At 35.1% G+C, this 27,680-nt stretch overlaps 1 protein-coding gene across 5 annotated transcripts in view; it reads right to left on the bottom strand.

The window, feature by feature from the left end:
• Positions 1–27,680, bottom strand: part of LOC139124532 (ras-related protein Rab-27A-like) — an 80,154-nt gene that overhangs the window by 8,543 nt on the left and 43,931 nt on the right. For 4 of the 5 annotated variants that reach the window (XM_070690669.1, XM_070690672.1, XM_070690673.1 and 1 more), the window contains exon 2: positions 14,559–14,736. In XM_070690669.1, coding sequence (XP_070546770.1) covers positions 14,559–14,723 — 165 coding nt within the window. In that variant the 5' untranslated portion in view covers positions 14,724–14,736. Of the gene's footprint in view, positions 1–14,558; positions 14,737–25,760; positions 25,864–27,680 lie in introns of those variants that run through there. The other variant, XM_070690670.1, reaches the window with a different exon arrangement.

The raw sequence follows: 27,680 nt of genomic DNA, 5'->3' as shown, positions 1-27,680 counted from the left end.
AGAAGAATGACAAAAGTAAATAAGGTCTGAAACTTTAGGTACTGGAGGTCAACTTTAGCAACATGCATAGCAGAAACAGCTAGCCCCTCTTAGTTTGAGCATAGACAGTCTTCCCCCCTCTACTGTCTATGGTTTGAGCAGGTCTGTTCATATGTAACAGTTCATAAACAATGACAGGAAATGACTCAAGGTCAGTGGAGTGCCTGTTTCAGTCACTGGCATGCCACTACTCCTGCACATTTGCAGGATTTCCCTTTTTCTTACCTCATTTGCACATTTTTGACACTGACGTGTTCATTTGAACAACGTCACATCTCAGCCCCTGTATCTACCTGTACACCAAATACTGAGATGGTAGCTTTGGCGGTATGGGAGCCTTTGTGTGTGACGGACATACATCCACACATACATACCCACATACCGGTACATACCGTACAGACATACAGACGCCACCGACTCACCATATAAGCTCTTTTTGGTATTTATATAAGTACCAAATATGAGCTAAAAAAATATTGATACAAGCTATGATGAATCATGTTATATTGGTTTTTATAACAAAAGTTTCCTTGGCAGTGAAAAGACTTGAGACTACCGGTATCTCTGCTTGCAAAGACATCCTAACTACCAGGATTAACAAGGATGGTAAACAACTGTTTCAATGCAACTGTACTGGTAAATGTAGTTGTTTGCTTTCTCGTTTTTGAACTGCCTGCAACAATTCAATGCATCTACAGCTACACATTTTTTTTATTATCAAAGCTAAAAACATACTTCAGAACATTGAGTTATTGTTGTTGAAATGACACAGTACCGGTACATGGAACAAACCTCTGTGTTGTTACAAATGAAGGTGGCTCAACAGAAAACTGATTTTGATCCAAGAGTTTTGATATCTGTATTCATTCATGTTTGACTTGAACTTGAAAGAGAAAAAATCATTATCTGTTTGAGTAGAAATACTCACTGCCATGAGTTTTACCAACATAATGTCAAAAGCTCATTCCAAGATTAATGGATCAATATTCATATTATTCCACAGTAAGTGAAGGTGCAGAACGATAAAATCTGTCCAGATTTCTTTCAACAATGGTGAAATTACTGAGCACAATTTGCAATATTTAGTAGCATGACACTACAAAATTCCGCAGAGAAAAAGTTAAGTAGGTGAGATTGGTAAAGCAATACCGAGAATATGTCACCACTGATGTTTATACAGTTACAGGCAATATAAATACCAAACCTCCATCTCTCATCAGTGAGGGATGTGCTGTGTTAATAAGGCAGCTAAAATTCCTGAACAATGTCTCTTGAAATTGTCAGCCCACAGAAATCATGAGTTCCAAAGTTATAATTCTTGGTTTATTTGAAATACAAAAGGCATGACTCTATTTAGCTCCGCTGTCAGTGACGCAGAGCTTATCAAATAGGCTGATTTTCTGTCGCCGTCTGTCAACAATTGTCTTCTCCTCTGAAACCACAAATCCGATGGCTTTGAAATTTCATGCAGTTCACTTGGGGTGACCTCACTTGACTTAAATATGTTCAAATTGTGATGAAATTCGCATATTTGTATTTTGGGGGCATTTTTGGCTCTATTTGGTAAAATAATCTTCTCTGAAACCGCATGTCTGATTGCTTTGAAATTTGATATGCAATTTACTTTGGGTGACTTTAGTTAGATTTGTTCAAATCATGGTGAACTAAATGCATATTTGTAGTTTTAAAGAAATTTTTGTCATCTTTGGTCAAAAAATCTTTAAAAATCTTCTTTTTCAAAAGTACAGGTAAGATAACTTTGATATTTGATACATAGGTCCCTAGGGATGATCTACTTCAGATTTGTTCAAATTGTGCAGAAATATGCAAATTGGTATTTTTAAGGCAATTTTTGTCATTTTCGATCAAAACATTTGTTACATCAAAACTACTTGTCTGACAGCTTTGATATTTGATATATAGGTTTATAGGGATAAGCAAAATCTGATATATTCAAATTATGATGAAATCAACCATTTTGTATTTTTGGGGCAATTTTGCCATTTTTGGTCAAAAAATTTGTTTCTCAAAAGTACTGGTCTGATAGCCTTGAAATTTGGTATACAGGTTTCTACACAGATGAACATAGTGTTATACGGCATATTGAAATTGTTTCTATCGCCATTCTACTATTTTCTATGATGCAGTTACATGGTTACATTCAGTCTGGTAATTGTGTTGACACTAAAGCATTTGTAGGTAAAAAGATTTAACTTTTTGCTAAACATAGTTGTTCTAATTACGTTCAAACTAAAGGATTTAGAAGTAAAGAGACTTAAGTTTTTGCTAAAACTTTTCATACTAAAGGAAACTTTAACAACCAGATAGGAATTGAAAATGCTCACGGGTTTTATTATATATTGCATTATGTGCAAATTTGAACCTTTGCCACATGTTTGCGACTTAATTGAAAGTGTTATAATCAACATAATGAATGTTTCACCACAGATCAATTCTAAAGGTCATTAAGTATTCAAACATGTAAATAGCTGAAATAAAAATAATCAATTTCTTTGAGTACTGTCATTGTATCACCACTTAATATAGCGTGTGTAATTGCCTTTGGTCAAGTCCTTCAAGCTATATATGCCAAACTGTAAAAGCTTATTAGATATGCAAATTATAAATTAGCTAACATGAAAATGCAAAATGACTTTCAATATTGTTATAAGCTGGTATAATCATCATCGTACATAACGTTTTGCCAACTGTGATCAAGTAAATCCCAGTATATATCCCTAATTAGGAAAGTTCATTAAATATGCAAATTTGGAATTGGCTGAAATAAAAATGTTAAATGACTTTTAATAATGTTGTATCATAGTATCTTTAACGTACATAACAAGTTTCGTCAACTTTGGTCTAGTCAATACAGATTCCCTAATTAAGAAAGTTCATCAAATATGCAAATTAGGCCAAAGTAAAAATGCTTAACAACTTTCAATAATATTGTATTATAGTATCTTAACTATATGTAGCAAGAGTCATCAACTTTGGTCCAGTCAATTCAGACATATATCCATAATTAGAAATTTTCATTACATATGTAAATAAGGAATTGGCTGAAGTAAAACTAATTAATGACTTTCAATAATGTTATATCATAGTATCCTCAATGTAAATAACAAGTTTCATCAACTTTGGTCAAGTCAATTCTGATATACATAACTAATTAGGAAAGTTCATTAAATATGCTAACAAGGAATTGGCTGCAGTTAAATGCTTAATGACTTTCAATAATGTTATATCATAGTATCTCTAATGAACATAGCAAGTTTCATTTATTTTTGTCAAGTAAATTCAAATATAAATCCCTATTTTCAAAAAGTTATATAATTTGCAAATTAGGAGTTGGATGGAGTAAAAATGCTTGACGACTTTCAAGAATACTGTATCATAGTATCTTCAATATGTAGCAAGTTTCATCAACTTTGGTCCAGTCAATTCAGATATATATCCCTAATTAGGAAAGTTCATTAAATATGCAAATCGGCAATTATCTTTCATGTCAACCCTTAATACCGTATCTTTCACGGCTGATACATCTTGGTATGATCAACATTTATAGCAAATCTCATCAGAACGTGTTCAGTCATTCTGAATGTATATCTGTTTTTTCTAAAATCATTAATTATGCAAATGAGCAAAAAGTAAGCAAAGCCACACCCGCCAAAAACTAAGTTCTTGCCATTTACAAACTAAATCTATGTACCAGATTTGATTCTGATCTGATGAGCCGTTTTTGAGATATCGAGCAGCAGACAGACAGACAGAAAGATAGACAGACATCGCTTTGACATACATGTATTCGGGGTCACTTCTAAAATTTGAAACTAAAGAAACATATTACAAAAAAAATAAACACACTTGAAATTCCAAATGGCAACCAATCCTACCGGTATGTTAAATCTATGAGGAAATAGAAGTCAGCTTGAGGGATGGAAGCTCTACAACCCACATAAATTGCATGAGTACTGGAAGGTGGCAGTGTTCCCACAAACTGATGGCATTTCTAACATCTTTGAGTCACCTTAGGAATTACTGAACATTTTTAGCATAAACGCGGTGCCACTACTTGTGATAAGTATGTAAGGGTTAATTGCTTTTCTAGGCCTCTGGCCCATATGCAAAAGAGACACACGGCTAGTAGTGAAATAATAATTACAGGTGATGCGCAAGTAATTACTTAACACAAACACGAAGAAAATTTTGCATATTACACAAGTATTGACACAATGTGTTTGTGCCAGTACTTGTGTAATATGCAACATTTTCTTGAATCAAAGAAAAACCATCTTGAATCAGCGACACATCAATGTAGCTTATATCAAGTGAGGGTACAGTCTGATGGTTATAAATCATAAAATTTACGTAAGTGTTTTTTTTCCAAACTTGGCAGAATTACAAATGAGTGGGAGAATATACAAGAATCCTTGAAATAGTAAAGGACGCCTTGGAAATCCTTGAAATCAATTAGCCACCCACATAAATTTTGTGAAAATTGTGTATTCTATCGTAAAATGTCAACTGTCATGGAAACAGCTTGGTGTGTTTATGTGGTATGGGAAGCCCTACACCATGTGTCAACTATTCAATTGCTCCTGCCAAATTCAAGTTTACTGTTAGCAATGTCAGTTAAGTGACTTTGAACTTTGAATATCAGATGAAAAAACACACTTTCAGAACCAAAAACTGGGAATTTTGAAGTGCAAAAATCTAGCATTTAGCTAAACAATTTTTAAAATATTTGTTTCAAGGAAAGAGTTTGAGATCTAGCTCAATGAGATTTGTTTGCCATTACCAAATTTTAGTCATTGACATTCCTTTACTAAAATTAAATGTTAGGACTGATTGTAGACTGAAATTTAAACATTTCGCATCACCTGACTAGGCATCTGCTCATGGCTTGTCAGCATGCTAAAGTATGGAATTTCAAAATACCCATGTGGCATACATGCAAATATCACCAATACATCAGTCTGCAACCTCTAAATTTAACCCTTTGAGCACGACTGGTACAGTCAATTTTTGTTGCCTTTATAAAATTTTCCCCTGTCAATTTTTTTCAGAGTTTTGACAAAATTTTGAATAAAAAATTAAGCCTATGAAATGTGGTGTCCATCCAGTCCAAAATTAAAAAAAAAATACAGAAAAATTCATAAAAAATTGTTAAATGTTGCACTAAAATTTTGGTGGGAAAAAATTATAGCACCCAAAGAGTTAACATTGCAACATGTTAACATCGTCCCTCTAACCCAATCAGCCCTACATCACCAAATGGAGTTCCATCAAACTATTTTAAGACAACAAGAGCAGATCAGAGCACAGATGTACAAAAAGGTTAAGCCAGACGAAAGGGTAGATTTTTCCACTGCTACTACATTACCCTTTGATGGTTAATTACATACCATTGAGAGTATAGGTATGTTTCTTCAATAGGGTATTCAGTCTCTTCTCTGTTGCAACAATATTTAATTCATGATTTGTGTCTCATACATCAAATGCAATTGCTTGCGGGTATTCCCCAGCCATATAGTCATTCGCAATGAGAATTCGGCAGTGTGGAAAAACAGTGACAGCCAGCATTTTGGACAGAACACAAAACCAGGATAAAGGCATTGATACTACCAGTATTTCAAAATTCCACTTGAATGTTCTTTTAGACAAGTGGCACTGCTGGCTGACATCATTCAAAAAATGTTTCTCTGACAAATAATAAACATAGGGCCAATGTCCCTGAAGTTACTATAGACATGGATACAAAATTAAGTACCGGTATTTCCTGACTGTATGAAATTATATCACCAAGGTCATCCTAGGGACCTGTAAACCAAATATTAAAGCTGTCTGACCAGCGCTTTTGAAAAAACAAGTGACCCAACAGTTGACAGAGCTCTGCTGTGTTATGTAGAGAATAACTTTTTGTGACACATGTAGAAGGCAGGCATCTTTGATAACTCATTTCAGGATGGCCTGACCAAAAATTAGCTGCAAAATTACAAAATTGATGATTTCATCATAATTTCAATATATTACATTAGGATAAAGCCTAGGAACCTGTATACCAAATATCAAAGATAATCAGATGAGCAAGTTTTGAGAAACAAATATTTTGACCAAAAAAATGTCAAAAATTGACCAAAAAATACACAAATTGAAGATTTCATCAAATTTCAATATATCACACTAGGACAACCCCTAGGAACCTGTATACCAAATATCAAAGGCATCAGACAAGTAGTTTTTGAGAAACACACTTTTTGACCAAAAATGGCAAAAATTGCACCAAGAATACAAAATTACAGATTTTGTCAGATATTCAATATATCGTATTAAGTTCATCTGTAGGAACCAGTATACCAAATATCACAGCTGTCAGACGAGCGGTTTTGATGAAATAAAGTTTTGACCAAAAATGACAAAAAATTTCCTTAAATATACAGATTTGCATATTTCATCACAATTTGAACAAATCTAAGTTTTGTTATCCCTTGGGACCTGTACATAAATAACAAAGCTGTCTGACCAGCGGTTATGAAGAACAAAATTTTTTAACAAAAACGCCTTTTTTGGCACTAATTTGCATATTTTCAACAATATCAAACAATTAAAAAAAAAGTTTCTCATAATCATATTTTTCATCTACACAACAAATATCAAATCAGTAAGTATACTGCGGTTCTCAAGATATTTGAGTGGACAGACGCCTCACAAACGGACATACATACATACATACATACATACATACAGACTGACGCCGGACGGATACCCATCCCAATGGCTTCTATAGACTTTAGTCTATTGTACCATAGCTAATAATGATAACAATGGTTTATGTAAAAAGTTCAAAATCTGTTACTTGAGGTCAAATTGCTTTGAGTGAACACTGTTATTACTTACGATATACCTGGTATGATACAACAGTTTATTTATTAAATTTGAAACCTAATTAAAAACATTAAAAAAATTGCTTCAAAACAGTATAATATTATAAAATCCTTTTTTTCATATGAACTATCTACAGTTACAGCTATTTTCCTTGAATTACCTTTGTATAAACTTTTTATAAAATCACAGTCACAGGCAGATACCATATTCTTGAGTTAGAGCAATTAATTTTTTCAAAATACCTGGGTCAAGTAGATTTCTTTCCTGTCAATATTTCACTGGAAGCAACAATGTAAATGTTGACTCAAACAGCGTCACAATCTTTCACAAACAATCCAGCATTTACTCTGGACTGAAAAGCTTAACAGATATATGAAGTGTCTTTCCGACAGGAAAATACATTCCCTGGGTGTAGGCTGACATGGATAAGACTATTGATAATGTACTGGTGTCAGTTCCGTGTGTTGCACAAAGAAATGAATAGGTTTCCGTGTCTGAGTGCGTAAAGCAGGATGGAATCTTCAGGAAAGCACATGCAGAATAAGAATATGAAAAATAAAAGAATGAAAATGTTACCATATAAAGAGAGATATGGAAACGTACGTCAGATACTTTTACTACTGAGAAGAAAGCATTGTGTGTTGTCAAGGCAACAGAATGATGTAAAAAAATCTATTACTGGAAATATGGTTTAGCAAGCCTTCACCAGATACTTATTCTACTGAGAGGAAAGCATTGTGTCCTGTCTGGGCAACAGAATGATGTTAAAAAATCTACCGGTAATGATGGGAATATGGTTTACTCGCTGATTTTGCATTCTTGGTGTACAGGTAGCAAGGTGATTTTCCATTGAACTTTTGCTTTCTTTATTTCTTCTTACCGCTCTATCACTACCCTATATCAGCTGTATTTTTTGCAATTTTTTTTTCACGATTGATGGTTTGAAATCAGATGCAACTTATGTACGCTCTCCAAAGTATGACCACAGAACCATTTTAAAACATTGACGCTGAATGCACAACATAGATTTAACAACTAAATGATTTTCGGGTTGCAACTCAAATATGGCCGCTGAAAAGATATATGAGTAAACGTATGAATTTACTTGAACCCAATCCAGCACCAAGGATTAGAATACTGATATTTTCAAAGACGATATGGATGGTATTTTTTGTAATGAGTAAATTAAACGGACATAAGCTGTAACTTGTGGCAAGTTTTCCAGTATTCTGCTTCTGTATATCAACTACTGTGTCTGACCCTAATCCATTTGCATGCTGAAATTTCGAGTATTCTTTTTGTCAACACAGCTTGTACGGTATGTGTGTAGTGGTCAGTGTTTATTGTTTATTATTTATTATCTAAAATTTATCAGTGTTTCAAAAAATGGCCACTATGCCTATTAAATTTGCTTATAAATCAAGACAGTACAGCTTTCATTTCCTTCATAAGTCTGAACATGCAGCACAGTGTAAAAGTATTGTAAAAATTTTGAGGGTAAAATTGTGTGGTTAGAACATCTGCCAAATTCTGCCTTTGAGTCAAATATTGCAGTTTTAAATTTGAAAATAAAAGTTATAGAAAATGCTGGAATTTTTTTGTTTCTACAAAGTAATACATTTCTTTTAAGAATTTTGCATACATTTCTGAAATTAAAAAAAATGAAAAAAGGCTGATACAAGGAAGGCAGCACCGGCGCCTACCTCTGATGCCCTTCCAACAGGCGTTATGCTACGCCGCAGGGATGATGAAAAGGTGACCTACTCAATTTAACAAGAGCCACTGAAAACATAGCTAGTTATAATCAGTGACATCCACTTGGCAATTGTCAATTCGTGTAATGTGCAATGAAGTGGTTGCTGATTGGTTAAGGTCACAGCCAATAGAAGGTCAAAGTTGACTGGCCACTGGGTGATAATTGAAGACATTCATCAGACTGTGAGGTTTTCGTGTTAACATGTCTTGATCTTTAGAATCAATATGGTTGATTATTAAAAAACAAACTTGACAAAATGCTTAAAGCAAATTAAAAAACAAAATCAATCTTTCCTTTGGAAAAACGATTACAGTATTACTGGTAACGCACTGGTTCAGCTCATAAAATCATGAAAGAAGTCGTGATTGTAGCATTATGCAGTTACCACTATACATACTTTTAATCAAGCAATGAACTGTGTTGTACAAATAAAATGACAGAGGGAATAAATGCAGCAAAATATTCTTTTATCACTTTGTGTCTTGAATAGGTTTACAAACAAAATAATAATAACCAACATTATGGGAAAAAGATCAGAAAATGTAAAAATACAGTCGTGTAGATTTTCTTTGTAAGCACAAAGAAGTATTTATACTGTCCGTGATCATACAGTATCATGTGAGATGGCTTTCATGAATACTTTAACAGTTGTGTTCATCATTTTAAATTTACTGGCAATGTGTGTCATAGAAGAATTGCTCATAATGTTGATTTGGCGTTTCAATACAACAGAACTGTGAATATACCATATTATCTTAGTCTGTACATTTATGTTAGGTCAGTTAACATGTCCTAGCTGGTAACTCCAATTTGCATAAAAATTTGAATATTGGAACATCTCGCATATCAATAGGATACTATTTACACATACTGGTAATATAAGCTCTCACTAGTCTCAGGTTTCAAAAGTCAACACATTTATGAATATAAAGAATGACTTCATTACTACCGGAACATTAAGCCCCTTCCTGAATTGTTTGACCAACACTTGCCGCAACTATCGTATTGTAATTTTTTTATTTGATATATCTGTAAGACAGTCAGATTAAAATTTGATCAAACCGGTACAAGTCTTTCATTCCCTATAATATACCGGTACGGCAAGTACAGACAAGCTACGTAGTGGCCAATACGTGTACAGCTCCACTGTGACATTATGATAATCAAGATAATAAAAGTGGCTGTTTTATCAATTAACGGAAAACTGATGAACATGGAACATATGGACGTGAAAGTCCAACCTGTGATCATTAGCATACCGGTACATCAGTGCCGGTTTGACTGCTAGAGCACTTTACCTGAATGCTAACATTTAACCATATGGTAGATCAACTGTCCAGACAAATGTTTTGTTTGATTGGCAAAATTTCACAGTACACAAATTTATCATAATTTCAACAAATCTGAATTGGGTCATCCCTACAAATCTGCATACCTAAGCAATTGCACAAGAAGATTTTACGAACTTTGATGATTTTTGTAATTTTTTGACCAAAACAGCAAAATTTTGCCAAATAAAAAAAACAATTTTGCTGATTTTTTAAAGTGAAAACTGATGTAGATCATCCCAATTGACCTTCATATCAAATTTCAAAGAAATCTGACGAGCGATTTCCGATTTACAAAACAGAAAAAATTCTCCTAATTTACAAATATGCAGAGTCCAGCATTATTTGAACAAACCTTACTGAAGTCAATCAAAGGAACCATACGTACTAAGTTTCAAAGCTATTTTAGAGATTTTCTGACAAAAAGCAGCAAAAATTATCCCAAAACACAAATTTCACTATAATTTGAACAAACCTAACTTACGTCACCCCTAGCAACCTGCATAACAAATTATAATACCAGTTGGACAAGAGTTTTCTAAGTAGATTATTTTTTATCACAAACATGAAATATTGCCCCAAAATACAAATATGCAAATTCCACCATGATTTGAACAAACCTGTCTATGGTTAATCTTAGCAATCTATGTACCAAATTTCAAAGCAATCTGGCAAGCACTTTCGGAGAAGATTTCTTCTCATAAATAGGAAAAATTGCCCCAAAATTACAAATGTGTTGAGGTCACCCATAGCAATCAGCATACTTGAGACAAGGGGTTTAAGACAAGATTTTCTCACCGTAAATGCAATGTTCAAACTCTGCCACAATCTGAACAGCTCTGACTATAAAAATCACCCCCTAAGAACCTGCATAATAAATTTTAAAGCAATTGGAAATTGCCGTTTCTGAGAAGAAAGATGAATATTGATGGATGATGGATGGACAATAAAGAGATAGTGACAGACAATCTACCCTTTCTGATAAGCTCCGCATCATTGACAGCAGAGCTAAATGGATGACTCTGCAGGAGCTTTCACTTGTACACCCCCCCCCCCCCCCATACACCTTATAAACTGTTCAACTATCACCATTGGTAACAATTGGTTTGTGCCAAACCATGGTGGTCCAAGGGTTAATATAGAAACAAGGTCTTTTCATCTTCATTTATAATGTTGACGATATTGACATACCAGTATAGGAGGTGGTAAATTACAAAATTACTATCAACACATATCAGTGTGGGTCAGTTCATCAAAACCAAACCACACTAAGGTCACAATGGACTTATAAAAATTCTGGCATTATATATCTGTCCAATGTGACCTTACCGGTAGTTTGGCCTGGCTTTGAGGAACTGACCCATACCAGTGATTCATCATAGCAAACTGGCAATTAATAAAAAGAATAAAAATAACAGCTTTTGTCCTCAAACTGTGTTTTTTTGCACACTCTTTACATCATGTCACTATAGACCTCAATCTACATAGTATTCAAAAGGAAAGTAGTGAAAAAGATTGATCTAACACTATTCACTTCTATTAATATTCTATTAATATGCAGGATGGAGGACTATATTGCTTACTGGCACTGACATCAACACATCACGTTAGATGGTTCTGATGAATTTTTAAGAGCTGTGTTCACCAGTTGAATTTTTTCTCGGAACTGATAATATACGGTAAGAGAGGTAGCCAGCACTTTTCTAGCCAATAGAAAAATTGGATATGCAGGACAGCAATAGCCTTGCAGAAAAATAAATTCAGTTTGCTATCTAGCATCTAGCAATGCGGTTAACTGTTTTGAAGGGTAAACTTTGAGATGGTGTAGTTTGGAATTTGTTTAGAGGCAATTCACTTCACGCAATGTCAGTAATGATGGTATTCAGTCACATAATCCCGGTATATGGTAAAATTGTGAAGGTGCAATGATAAAGTAAGTTTACGATATCTGAATTTGATGGGTTTCGAGATGAAAGTGATTTTATAATTTGAAAATTTATGTACCGTATGAGAAAATGTACAACTTCTTGATACCATCCTTCCCTGGTTATCAGGGGTTGAAACATTGACCTTTTACTTAAGTCTCTCACAGTTGCTGCTATAGATTAATTTAATCCAATTCTTCTCAGTGCAATTACATGATCACCTGAAGCAACATGTATAATATTTAAATTTTTCACAAGCTTTACCATGATGGTTTTGCTTCAGTGTGTGCCATTTGTAACAGCATTGAAAATTGTAAACAGAAATTATGTTATAATAATTATGAAATCTTTCACTCTCTAAACTTGATGAAATAAATATTTAGGATATTTGCAAAATAAAAATACCGGTAGTTGAGGAACTAGAAGGAATATCAAAATGTTTGGATCTGAAGGTTTTAGCCTGGAAAAGGTCAGTATTGTCAATGACATGTGGAGGGGAGATACAGAATATAGATATGGTGGCTGCAGTACTGTGTACCAGTATTCTACTTTAAGTTACACACAGCAAAACACCTAGTAAAGGGCAATCTGTAAATGTAAATTTGAAGATTTTTGAGAGAATATGTGATATTTTGCTGAAAAAGATCTCACAAAATGAGGCAGCCACTGGAAATTTGTCTCTTACAGAGTGTCTGGAAGTCATATCAGGCTACAAAAACATTCAATAAACCTTCAGCCTTTGAAAATGCAAACAGAATGCCCATGCATGCCCACGCATGAATTTTCCAAGCTATTTTACTGCCTGCAAATTAAGTCTTTAATAGTATCATCAGAAAGTTGCAATGTACGTATTATGTGAAATAAAAAATGCGGCTTCCCTGCAAACAGGCCTCAATGATACCAATTTGCTAAAACTCATAAAATAGTTCTGAATTTCCATGACGTGTAGTTACTTTCAATAGACTCAATAAATTAAAAATAGTTTTGCTGTAGGAAAAAAAAAGATAACCTATAAACTTTAGCTGCCTCACAGTAAAGGAGAAATTATTATGACTTCTTCTGGTCATAAAGATGAAACAGTCCTGTGCCCACACACACTCTCACAAATGAGAGGAAATTCCACCAGTGAACGGGCAAGTCATCCCATGCATTTGCAGATTACATGCCTGTCATCCTATTAGCTCCAAAGTTTACCGTAAGAACTAAATCGAACACAGGCAATGACTGCTCATGTGGATTGGTGGATTCAGTGGATTCGTTTTTACTGCAGGAGAAGAGAAAGTTTTTACTCTTGATATGAGCAGTATAGCTATCAATTAAGATTTAAAAAAATTTTAAAGCCAATTCTCAATTAATTGAGTCGGAAAATTCCCGAAAATAAGATGACAAAAAATCATTGCTTGCAAGATTGACCCTCTACTGATGCAGGACACAAGCGGTATTACTAGTCATTGTGATTGTCTGCTAGGAACTACCTATTGCAATCAAGTTTTGGTTTATCATAGCTACCAGTATACCGTTACACTGTCGCTCTTCAGAAATCCTGGAATTTTTTTCTTGGCAAAGAAAAAATACTGATACATCGTGTTTGTCTTGTACAACCCTCATTCTGCTCCTCCTTGTCAGATCAAATGTCTTCTCTCAGTTTGTTGATAAGAATGACAAAAGACACTTGCAATGGAGCACGAAAACGAGCTGCTGTAACTTTTTAAGTATTTAGGATCTAATATCTCTTTGATCTGATTTCGTTCATTGTTCAACTCCAAAAATCATGAAAAAGTGCAATATTGACAGTTTATTCTAGCAATAGCCGAAGAGCTATCAGTACACGAAGGTTGCTGACAAATCTCACAGATTACAATAATACTTGCAACGACTGAGTACAAGGCTGTATGGTTAACAATCATGTTCTAATATCTGCCAGCAGTTCCCAGTACTTTGTGAGACAAAAACCCTTAAAATTTCCCAAAATGTTTTCTATACTACTGAATCTGATATCGTACGGTACTTTATTTACTGGTATGTGTAGAAATACAATAACGCCATACAAAACAGTACAAAAATTACTGCCTAGTCTTTTATGAACAAATTGGAAATAACAATCTATCCGACAATAAATTTTTGACAGAAAATGAAGTATTACAGTTACCTACCCGCCGATGGGTAGGTGAAAATATACCGGGGGGTATGTCGTCTGTTTGATTTGATGAGATCTGAGGGAAGATATACGGTACTACGGTATGTATGCAGTATGCAAGACATATGGTAATTATCAGTGTAAGTATCCATTTTCCTCAGGCACTGAACATTTCAATGTAAGTGCCTGGATATATGACTGTTTTATTTGCATGGATTTCAGACAACATTCACAAAGCTTGAAAGTACTGTAAAACATGTCTTGTCAGCTTGCTTTCTTTTCTAGAAAATTTGTCAGTTTTTTTGGTCGGTTCAGTTTAAAATCCTACTATTTCACAATATCTACAATGGTAATATGTCTATTAAGCTAAATTAAAATCTGATAATCCAATAAAAATTCAAAATCAAAATCGCTGAAAAAGCATGTAGCTTAATATTTGTAGTGTTTTATAGTAGTGGTACCGATACAGAAATACTGCCACTTACCACACGTTTTTCCCTGAAATCAATTCCAACTGTGGATATGAACTTCGAGTTGAATGTTCCATCTGTGTACTGATACAGGAAACTTGTCTTTCCGACTCCGGAATCACCAAGCGCCAGGAATTTGATCAGGTAATCATACTCGGCTGTGGAGCCAGTGTCATTCATCTTGATTCACACTCTGTCAATGAATATATCGGAAGTTGTACTAAGTTATCATGAATACAGTGACTACGAATAGTTTTATTATTAGCTTTCTAGTAAACTGATAAACAGTGTAAAATATTACAATATTACAGTGATTCTGTACAGGACATACTGGTTTAACGGTACATGAAAATTTTTTGAAGTTTCCTTAATAAAAGTTTGAGCAAAAGTTTAATATTAAGTCTTTCAATTTTGACATTTTTACTACCTTAAGTAACAGGAGTTATTTCTTTGTACTTCAGTTGATTGTTATGTCCCGGTATGTACAGGAATGTTGTATTTAAATGGACAAAGTCGGCCATTTATTCATTCCCGGGATGGTTTCACTTATTGTGTCTAAACCTGGGGTCGAATATATGCATGGTCACCCATTCAATCAGTATCTTTCAACATGTCAAACAATATAAGTAGTATCTCGTACCAAACAAAATTCATGAAAAATGGCCGACTTTGCCCCTTTAAGGTAATATGCACCTTGAAAGTGAAAGACTTAAACTTTTGCTCAAACTTTCCTCAAGGAATCTTTCAATCATTCTCTTTCAAAATCAAGAATAAAAATAGGGGGTCACCGTGCAAATTTTGGTACTAGAGAAACAAATTACCCAAGATTTACCGATATTCGAAATTTCAAAATGGCCACCATCCCTGTGTTAACTCTATGGAGAAAAATGAAAATTTTCGAAATTCGAAAAACTAATCCGATGAAAAGTTTTCTTTCATCAGAAGAGAATTGTAAAAGTTTGAGAGTCCGAATGTCTGTCCCCGAGGTGCGTTCTATCTTAAAGGAAGTCTAGGCAGATTATTCAGTAGGTTACATCAACAATGTCATGTTACATTATAGGCACTAATCATTGTATGGATTGCCACAATCAATACTCTGAGTACATGTATGTCAATATCACCAGATCTCCCTGTAGGGACATGGCACACATTTATGTTTATTTTAAAGGGGTGGGGGTGTATTTTGAAGGGGGATTCATGCCATTGCACACTCTGGAGAAAAGCACTGTTTTATTCACATGCTGTTCGCTTCAAAGCGAACTCAAACAAGCGGGACCTAGCGGCCGATATAGCTCCGCTGTGTTTATGTAGAGAATAACTATTTTTGACACATGTTGATGAAGAAGGTGGAAATCTTTGATAACTCAATGCAGTGGCCAGAAAAAAGTGGCTAAAATAGCTGCAAAAATACACAATTGAAGATTTCATCATACTTTGAATATATCACATTGGATCATCCCTAAGAACATGTCAACCAAAGCTATCTGATGAGTAGTTTTTTGGAGAATAAAATTTTCTGACCAAAAATGGCAACAATTGCCCCCAAAAATAAAATTTGCAGATTTCATCATAATTTCAAAAGATCAAATTTAGTTCATCTATAGAAACCTGTATACCAAATTTCAAAGCTGTTGACCAGTACTTTTGAGAAACACATTTTTTAACCAAAAATGGAAAAATTGACCACAAAATTCAAAATTGCAGATTTCATCATAATTTCAATAAATATTAATTAGTTCATCTATAGAAACCTCTATACCAAATTTCAAAGCTTTGAACAGTACTTTTTGAGAAACACATTTTTTAACCAAAAATGGAAAAAATTGACCCAAAAATTCAAAATTGCAGATTCATCATAATTTCAATAAATATTATTTAGTTCATCTATAGAAACCTCTATACCAAATTTCAAAGCTATCAGATGAGTAGTTTTGGAAATACACATTTTTTGACCAAAATTGGCAAAAATTGCCCCAAAAATACAAAATTACAGATTTCATCAGAAATTCAATACATATTACTTAGTTCATCTATAGAAACCTGTATACCAAATTTCAAAGCTATCAGACCAGTACTTTTTGAGAAACACATTTTTTGACCAAAAATGGCAAAAATTGCCCCAAATTACAAAATTGCAGATTTCATCATAATTTCAATAAATATCATTAAGGTGATCTGTAGGAACCTGTATACCAAATTGCAAAGCTATCAGATGAGTAATTTTGGAAATACACATTTTTTGACCAAAAGTGGCAAAAATTGCACCAAAATTGCGAAATCGCAGATTTCATCATAATTTCAATAAATATATCATTCAGTTCATCTGTAGGAACCTGTATACCAAGTTTCAAAGCTATCAGATGAGTACTTTTTGAAATACACATTTTTTGACCAAAAATGGCAAAAATTGCCCCCAAAATACAAAATTACAGATTTCATCAGAAATTCAATATATATTACTTAGTTCATCTATAGAAACCTGTATGCCAAATTTCAAAACTATCAGACCAGTACTTTTTGAGAAATACATTTTTTGACCAAAAATGGCAAAAATTGCCTTAAAAATGCAAATTTGCATATTTCTGCACAATTTGAACAAATCTGAAATAGATCATCCCTAGGGACATATGTACCAAATATCAAAGCTATCTGACTGGTAGTTTTGAAGAAGAAGATTTTTAAAGATTTTTTACCAAAAATGACAAAAATTGCCTTAAAAATACAAATATGCAAATTTCACCACAATTTGAACAAATCTGACTGAAGTCACCCTAAGTAAACTGCATATCAAATTTCAAAGCAATCAGACAAGCGGTTTCAGAGAAGAAGATTTTTTTACCAAAACACAAAAAAATGCCCCAAAAATACAAATATGCAAATTTCACCATGATTTGAACAAACTTAAGTGAGGTCACCCCAAGTGAGCTGCATATAAAATTTCAAAGCAATTGGACTTGCGGTTTCAGAGGAGAAGGCAATTGTTGACGGACGACGACGACGACGACGACGGACGACGACGGACGACGACGGAAAATCAACCTATTTGATAAGCTCCGCGTCGCTGACAGCGGAACTCAAAAAATGTCAAAACACATGCATCAAGGAATACCCTGAATATTGCCTATTGCTGAACATGATGGTCTTTGAGAAAGTAAAATTTATTAGGGATGATTTCTGCAACATTGTCATATACTTGAATATGATACATATACTTGAATATGATAATTTATATAATACATTGTATGAAAGTACCATATATCTCTTGACATTTAAGATCCACTATTTCTAGCACTTCATGAATTATGATTGATGCAACGCAGTGCAATTGAAAATAAAATGTGTGAAGGTAACCATTTTAAAATACTAGAAAACAAACAAGGACACATGTATGTTAATTGGTATGTGCATATACCGATATAACTTGCAGTTTTACCCACTGGTACAGTGTCAAAGGCATCCCATAATGCATTCTGATTTTTACCCATAATGCATTCTAATTTGTGCAATTGCATATTCCTTAATGAAGTCTGGCATGTCTCCTATGTGTAAACAAAATTTATAGAACTGTTTTACAAATTAAGTAAAATGTGCTTTCATGCACACCATTCTTCTGAATTTCCATTTTTAATGATTTGGCAAAGACATATTAGCCTGAGAAAGAAGATGTTTTTTAATGCCAAATGCTGTCTGCAGCCATACAGAACTGTAAAGGAAAGGAAAGGAAGACAAGTTGCACCTGTTTTATCAAACAAAAGGATATGGACTTCTTTAATCAAATGGATATAGCGGCATGACAACAAAAAATTATGTACATTGACTTATAGAATGACCACTTCACCCCAAGTCCATGTAAACAGGTCCCCAATGACCATGATAAAAATTGGTTTTGGCTTAACCATGCCATGGTGGTGGAAAGATAGGTTATGAAAACTGAACTGGTAAACAAACACTAGATTTCATAGGCACATTATCGTAGAGTGAAGCACTACATAATGCACAGGAAAATTTATAAGCTAATTATGTATTTGCAATTATTAATGATTGACACTTCGGAAGGAGAGTATTGCTCACAAAAGCATGCCAATTCACAGACTCACAACAGCCAACTCACAGCAACTTGCACAATAACACTGAAATAGTGATAATTTGTAACCTCTATGAGTCACTCAATGGAAATAATGAGAGCACCACAGGGTATAAACTCAATGAAACACCACAAAACGTCTCAAATACGCTATTAGCGCACACCATGGGAGAAGACATGCCGGAATACACAGACATCTTGGATAATTTGTTGATGAGTATAACCTTCATCCCACCTGCGTCAAAGCTGGTAATTGTCTAGGAAAACTGAAAAACAAGTCTTCGCTCTTTCCTTTCGCAGACCTGAGTGAAAAATGGCTCAATTGATTTTGATACGGTGTGGAGATTGTAGGTCAAGATGGCCATGATTTTGATGCAGAGTAGTAGACTCTGTAATGGGCACACATTGAGAGGGTTTCAATGGTATCGGAATCAAAATTGCTGCACATGTTCAATGTCTTCACCAATATCCTTTTTCAGTCGAGTAAAATTGTGTTCTAGACCACATGATTTGACACAAATTTTTCTGCCAAAAAGTTTATCCTTATGCTGCAGCTGTTAAAGGTGTACGGTAGACCAGATTGTTGTACCGGTAGGGCCACTAAACAGGGGACATTTTGCACATTTTGAGGACAACATGCGTCAGTTGTTAATCAAATTTTGTATTACCGGTATATTTAAACAAATTACCCTATAGTTTCACATAACAAAATCAAGCTACTTGGGCCGCTTCACTACCGGTATATGCTTGAATTGCAGGTAAATAATTGTACGGTAGTATAGTATACTGTACCGGTATGTGCAAATCAGAGAGGTCAGTTGGACTACTAAGAGCAAGTTATAATATCAAGTGCAGCATTTTAATAATTCTAATCTGTGCTCTGAAAGTACAGAAATATAAGCCTCAAAATAATAAGCAAAACAAAGGTCATCATCAGTATCACATATTACTTGCAGACTACACTCAACACACTGCACAGTCAACTCATATGTGCGTCTGAGGTGACCTGAAGTACCGGTACAAAAGAATGCGGGACAATGGGCTTGATGGGGACATTGTCGCAAGGTGCATCCTGCCTGCAACACTATAATCAACAGTGCGCAAGATTCAAAAGTTGTAGCCAGGCACACTACGTCCAATATGATCAATCGCGTACATTTCTGAACTATTCTAGTTATTACGGTATGCGCATTGCTATCCACATACGTTCCATTCTACACAATTAGACAAACCTCTTGTTCTGATTGTTGTGATGACAGTGGTGGAGCCATGCCAGCCAGTTACAACAGTTGATATTTCTAAATTCTAGTGAAATCCAAGTGTACTAAGCGCGTTACTGATAATCTCTGTATTTTTGAAATCTGAATAAGTAAATTGAAAAGAATATTGTCAAATTGAGTGCAATAGAGCCATGGTACATGAACCAAGCTGTCAGCAAACAGTTTCTCATCTTCACATATATGGTGATTTCATCGTGAAGTGGTCACAAAATTTTTTTCACTCAAACTGTTTCTGATGATAGGCTCAAGATTGCTGCCTGTTCAGTGTAAGTTACTATAATTTACATCACGCCCTTGTCCTTCTTACCCCTAAATTTATGCCTCAGTCTGTCTTGATCACGTATGATGCTTTGCGTGTTTTACAGGTAAACAAATGATTTCATTATAAATGTTAATCAGCGAGGGGATGCATCCATCGCTTCTCTGCAACATCGACACAAATGTTTATGATTTTTGACATCGCATGCATTTTATCTAAAAAACTATGCTGAACATTATTTTAACTACTGGTACAGTGGTAGTACAGTACATGTTTATCATTCCATACAGTAAAACCTTCACAGCACCGATATGGGTTTGCGGACCTCAGTTGTACGGCGTAGGGGTCCTCACACAATCGAGCCCACCATACGACCTTGGTTGGCAAAACTCATAGCAGGGCTGTAAAGATTATGTTTCTAAAAAAGTACACTTTCTCAGGGATCACTTCTATACCATATAATACATGTACACTAATCTCTTGACATTAAAGTTCTAAGGGGCAGCGTCAAAAGTTTGATGTCACATAAAAAACTTATCCTTTTAGTTTGTGGGTGGGGGTTTTGACCCCAAAAAGTTTCTATCTGACAAATCGATTTAGGTGAAAATTGCCAGGGGAATGAATATTTTGAAAAATATACAGCAGAAATGTGCACTTTCGTGTTGAAGCCAGCAGATGAAGGTTTTTGTATGACAGTCCCTGCCCTGGTTAGAGCAAATAATGCAGGCTGGCCTCTGTTGCGCGCGGAATTTATGTTTTGCTACATTTCTTGTGCATGTGTCAACATTTCACATGTCGATTGCCATGCGATGTGACCAGTTTCAGGGACTGCACATGCACGTAACGTCACTGTAAGTGTCCTGAGAACAGGCCGGAATGGTGCATGAGGTAGGCGCAAGGAGAGTTGGTGAGTTGTTTTGACATATTTCTGGCTAAGTCCTCCGTACACATGTATAAAAACCCTTCGAATGATTTCCAAAAACTTACTAACAAGTAACAACTTCAAGTTTGTTGTTAATATTGTTGTGATATTTTTCATTGGATGAAACACAAAATTAAAATGTGTTCTCAGTATTAATGAGTACGGTATTGGTTACGGTAGTTGTTTTTTATTTCACCCCATAATTGACTGGTCCTTTTGCTTCGCTTTACATAGAAAGAACCTGCCAATAGGTTCAATATAAGTCCATTAAGTTTCTAGGGGGGTAGGAGGGGGGTTGGGGAAAACTAAGGGAATTAAGTTTTTTATCCTACACTGAACTTTTGACATAGCCCCTAAATTTCAAGCACTTCACAAATTATGATTGAAGCAACACAGTGCAATAGAAATGTGTGAAGGTAACCATTTTATAATCATCATGTGATATGGCAGGGACCATCTTCCGATGGGCATGGCATTGTCATTCATATTCCAAACAGTCTGTGCATACCGGTATTTGCATGACTGTTGTTTCTGTTAATGAAAGCGCCAAGCCAAGCTTGGTATTTTTCCCATGATTCAAAATACACTGAGTTGATGAAGCCCTATAACACAACTTCCGCCACAATTTTTATCCATTTTTGTAAAAAATCGTGTGGGTTATAAATGGCAAAAACGGGTTTTCCGGTGACCTAAGTGACAAAAAGCTAGCACATATGGAAAAATCAGCCTTGGTGAACTTCTCCTTGAAATTCATCTCATACCGGAAAAGCAACTCACTTTGTTGCAAGTCAAAAGAAAATTGCCATTCTCTATAGAGACAACTGAATCCGGTGGAATTTTCCAAGCGACAACACCTTTAATCTACATGAAGCCCAGTAAATCAAATTGGGTGATAGGGGAAAGTTGAGTTTCAAATTGAAAAATAATCAGTTTTCTTGCTGGAGGATTTACCAGATGACCGATGCCACAGACATGTGTACGGAATCTGTAAACGGCAAGTGTTGGTTTATTTTGCATGATCATCCAAACTTTTGCAACATTGCTTACAGAAAGAGTAGCTGTATCTTTTTTGTTTCATCATTTTCGATTTGTACCGGTATGTCAATTGCAAGTTCTTGTTCTACTCCTCAAAGCATGTTGATATACCAACTGTTTATAGCCTGATGTCATTTGAATTCTAGTCCAAACCAGAATTCACTTGTAAACAATAATAAAGCAGTCTACACATGTACCATACAGGCTGTGTTGACAAGCTGAATATTGTATATCTCAACATGATTTAGGAAGTAGAACCAGAAAATGTAGTTGGTATTACAAACAAAAACTGTGAAACATCAAAATCATCAAAAGTTACAGTACCTGGTCCTTTAATATGTTCTACTATGCCATTTTTCCTTACTTTTTAAAATATCATATTAATATGGTATATGAATGCAACCTGAAATTGAGAGAATTAATTGAGCCTAAATATAGATCTCCCTCTCAGTCTCAGAGTGGCATTGTTTGATATTTTACAGACTACTTAACAGTCACGTATCAGGAACATTCAAGCATGAAAGAAGAGCAGTGACGACAACGCGATTAAAATCAAACATATCAGTAAAGATGTCCTCCAATATTCATCCATTATTTTTACCCTTCAAATCTACACGACCAAAAAAACTACAAAAAATCCTGGTACCGAGGACAAAGCTAGAGGGGAGGGACGGGGCCAAATTCAATGTGTGAAAAGATTGACACATCTAACATTCTTGATGTATTACCTCATCGGTGAATTATTTCTGCATGACTGGATGTGGCAACTGTACGCAGTGCTGAGGACAAAGCTAGAGGGGAGGGACGGGCCAAATTCTATGTGTGAAAAGATTGACACATCTAACATTCTTGATGTATTACCTCATCGGTGAATTATTTCTGCATGACTGGATGCGGCAACTGTACACAGTGTCTGAGGACAAAGCTAGAGGGGAGGGACGGGGCCAAATTCTATGTGTGAAAAAGATTGACACATCTAACATTCTTGATGTATTACCTCATCGGTGAATTATTTCTGCATGACTGGATGTGGCAAATGTACGCAGTGTCCTGAGGACAAAGCTAGGGGGAGGGACGGGGCCAATTCTATGTGTGAAAAGATTGACACATCTAACATTCTTGATGTATTACCTCATCGGTGAATTATTTCTGCTGACTGGATGTGGCAACTGTACGCAGTGTCTGAGGACAAAGCTAGAGGGGAGGGACGGGGCCAAATTCTATGTGTGAAAAGATTGACACATCTAACATTCTTGATGTATTACCTCATCGGTGAATTATTTCTGCATGACTGGATGTGGCAACTGTACGCAGTGTCTGAGGACAAAGCTAGAGGGGAGGGACGGGGCCAAATTCAATGTGTGAAAAGATTGACACATCTAACATTCTTGATGTATTACCTCATCGGTGAATTATTTCTGCATGACTGGATGTGGCACCTGTACGCAGTGTCTGAGGACAAAGCTAGAGGGGAGGGACGGGGCCAAATTCTATGTGTGCAAAGATTGACACATCTAACATCTTGATGTATTACCTCATCGGTGAATTATTTCTGCATGACTGGATGTGGCAACTGTACGCAGTGTCTGAGGACAAAGCTAGAGGGGAGGGACGGGGCCAAATTCAATGTGTGAAAAGATTGACACATCTAACATTCTTGATGTATTACCTCATCGGTGAATTATTTCTGCATGACTGGATGCGGCAACTGTACACAGTGTCACTATCAAATTGATCAGATGTTTTTACAGAATATCTTCATGGTTTTGAAGATCTTTGAATGTCATTAAACGGCCAGAAATGCTAATTTTTACGATTTTTTTCCACTGTTTTGTTTTTAATTTCAACCCTAATTTCTTGTTCAACTCCCCAAAGCACATTGTACCGGTATTCAGCATGTCAACTCAGCCTGTACAAGTGAATTCTGGGCCTGATTGGATTTCAAATATAAACAATAATGGTACATATACCGTTAGACGCTATGTTGACAAGCTAAATAGTGGGTGTTTCTGCATTCTTGTAAATGGGAGTAGAATATGAACTTGCCATTGCCATATAAAACTGAAAAAAGTGAAAAAATGATCAAAAGTTAGTATTACTGGCCCTTTAACCCTTTCACCACTGTGGTTTGAACCAATCTCATTGTTTCCTATGGTAAAGTTAGACCACTGGAAAGGGAAAGGGTAGTGGAGGGTTAAAATAGTCCCTTACTCTAAGTACAAGTACTCCACAAAGCACTGTGTTACAACAGTGGTAACAATGGATTACTGGAAAGATAATAGCTTTAATTGACTACTTTATTGTATGTGGAGACATCACGGTAAAAAAATTATTAATAATAATAATACTGGCTAGATGAACAGTAATCTACCGGTACTTAGAAAGCTTAAGAGATTTATTTCTTCAGGAATTCATGAATGGTTAAAATTAAAAGATTGACAAACATTGCTCTATATTGCTCTGAGTAAAAGAATATTTTAAAAGTGACAACGTACAGAATACATGGGAGAAAGCTCTCCTGACAATTACACTGATATGGTAATTGCTGACCTCTGACCTTATGGATTTCAGATATGGTAATTGTTGACCTCTGACCTAAAGTGAAGACAGACAAAATGCAAAGGGACCACCCTGCTCTACAACATATGCATGTATTTCAGGAAACAACTTGAGACTGACTTGGAAAAGATAAATTGCAATGACAGTTTTTTAATACAATGGGAATTCAGGGTAACCCATGTCATATCATCACTCTGGGGTGAAAGGTCACATCATTACACTCGGGATAAAAGGTCACTCAATCATCACAGGTTAATGGGGTCAAGCAGGTCATAGAACAACATTAGTAGGGTCAAAAAGCTCCACTGTCATGAGTGTCATAAATGCTTAAGCATGTAAAATAATAACACAGTTACCATCCTTACCTATTCAATGACCTATGCTCTTTAGAATTTAACTTAGAATTTTAACGGCATATTTTGATGGAGTATGTAAATAAATTCATGTCGTTGTGTCGCTTAAGCTGGAACACACATCGGGGAGGTTTTCAAACAGTCAAGTTTCACCAATACTCTCCTGTTTTGCTGCTTGTATGGACTCATTTCAGAATCTGTGAAAGCCTTGTTTTGTGAAAATTAGAAAATTTAATATTGCCCAATAGAGTTGCTGAAACACATTATATACAATATTCATATCGTAAAGTTATTTTCGAAATTCAAATATCAGTAAATTAAATTAATTAAATTAAATTAAAGGTTTTAAAACTACTAAATATGAATTACTAAAACTTGTGCCTTTACCTAATTTTTATTCTGAATTACGGAAGAGTGTGGTTTAAAATTTAATTTTGGCAAACGTTCCAAAACTTGTTTTTCAAGACCCATGCATATTACTATCATACCAGTTGGTTTGTTAAAAGGATGAATGATCACTACTCATTAGGGCAGCCTTTTAGTTCGGGGAAAAATGTTTTTCGGATAAAACAGGATGAAGTGCCTAAAAATATCATACGGTGTAATGTGTCGTGTTTTGAAAGGAGATTAATGATTGAGAAAAATGTCATTTATCATACTCTTTTTAAAGTTTCACATTGAAGAAACGCTACCGGTATGAAACCTTTTCAATGTCAAGAACTCACCTTTTTTATGTGTAGACTGCAATAAAGGTTGTCCTTGTTGGGCTTGCCCTTTTTTTTGAACACTAGACAGAGAAATCAACTTGGGCTGGTCTAAATCCATGGCAGACCCTCATTTGAATATGCAAATGTAACAATTGGTATTTCAACAATGTACAATCTTTCATTCATGTTTGATACTGTGATATAGTGATGTTGCATTGTATTGTCTTTGAAACCTCACCTGGGTTTGGTCAATGGTTTACTATTCCATTCATGTTCATGATCAAACAAAGCGTGATCCTGTACTGGGTCGTGAGAAAACTGATTACCTAACAGAACAAGGCACTTGGTGCCTCAAATAATAGCACAAAGAATTTGCGTTTTCCGTTTCACAACATGTAGCTAGTTGAAGCATAGATAGTAGAGAAGTCTGTACAGGTATTAAATGAATAATGAACCTACCTCCCCCTTTGACACAAAAATGTTGATATGATCCTATTGATTCCCACTGGGAAAATTTGGAATTTCACATTGAGAAACAGGCGTGGCAATATGATAAAATACTTTTCATATGGATTGAAAAAAATTATATTAACTACAGTTAAATTTGGACACAACACAAAAGTTAACTGGAAAAGTAAGATATGAAATGTTATTATTAAAAGTTATTGATGAGTAAGAAAGAATTTTAAGAATGCTTGGCCCAGGTCATCAATTTTCAAAAAAAAATTATTCATTACATGATACAAATTTTTTTGTTTGTCGGATGTGTTATTTGAAAGTAAATATTGCAGCTCCTAAAAATGCATGATTTTGAGAGTTAAAAATTAAAATACCTTGTAATTTGATGTAAATATGAATAGACTATTTCAATCAACATTCTGTTTTAGTGGAGTTTTGTAATTCACCATTATGCTCAAGGAACAGCTTGCAGACAGATACTCAAAATATATCACCTTATTGAACCATTCAGGGGTGTATCGGTGGGTATGAGGTGGATGCCTGCAAAAATGACAAAAACTCAGTCACATAGGGTTCTTCTCAAATAAAATCCCAGTGTTCAGTCCACAACTATCAACAACCAAATTTTTAATGACCTTAGAGACTAGGTACCCCCTGATATTATCTATGGCATCACACAGTACACAATTGTTTATTTCCGTGAACCAAACTAATTCACACTTTATAAGTCTCAATTTCTATTCAACTGAATATTAACAATTTTAATCCATTCAAGAAATTTGCTCCGTGTTAATAAAATTCTGATCAGGAATACCGGTATATTTCTTAAAGGCGTCAGGTGTAACTTTTGATGATATTTTTCAATAGTCTTGCTAAATATACGGTATTTCCATTGCAACTTCTTGTCTACTCCTCAAAGCAGTTTAAAACACCCACTATTTAGCTTGACAACATACTGGTAGTGTCTATACCAGTACATGTAAAATGTGCTGTTATTGTTTACATCTGAACTCTAGACCAGATCACAATTGTCAACCATTACAATGCAGTCTACACATGTACCGATACAGGCTGAGTTGACAAGCTGAATACTGTGTACGATATCAACATGCTTTGAGAAGTAGGACAAGAAACTGTACGGTAGTTGACGTTAAAACAAAAATAGTGGAAAACATGAAAACGTACGGCTACTGGCCCTTTAAGCCTTTCATAATTTCATTCCACAGACGCTGATCCAGGCCTCAAAACTCAGCTATGAATTCAGGTTAATTGACAGAGGCCAGATCTATTTCCCAACACAGAAATTAAATTCCATCGCTTGCAATATTGCAAGCATTAATCAAGTTATACAAACATGTCACCATGGATGCACCAGCTGTACCTGACAAAACTTACCGTCACTAAAAACCTGAGGATGTGACATCACTGACAATATCTGGATCACCTAATAAGGTCAACGACATTTACGATTAATTGCTG

This window comes from Ptychodera flava (assembly GCF_041260155.1).
Source record: "Ptychodera flava strain L36383 chromosome 23 unlocalized genomic scaffold, AS_Pfla_20210202 Scaffold_24__1_contigs__length_23054250_pilon, whole genome shotgun sequence".
NCBI classification, from domain to species: domain Eukaryota; kingdom Metazoa; phylum Hemichordata; class Enteropneusta; family Ptychoderidae; genus Ptychodera; species Ptychodera flava.
The sequence above is the reverse complement of the archived record's forward strand: the minus strand, read 5'-3'. Positions and strand labels throughout refer to the sequence as shown.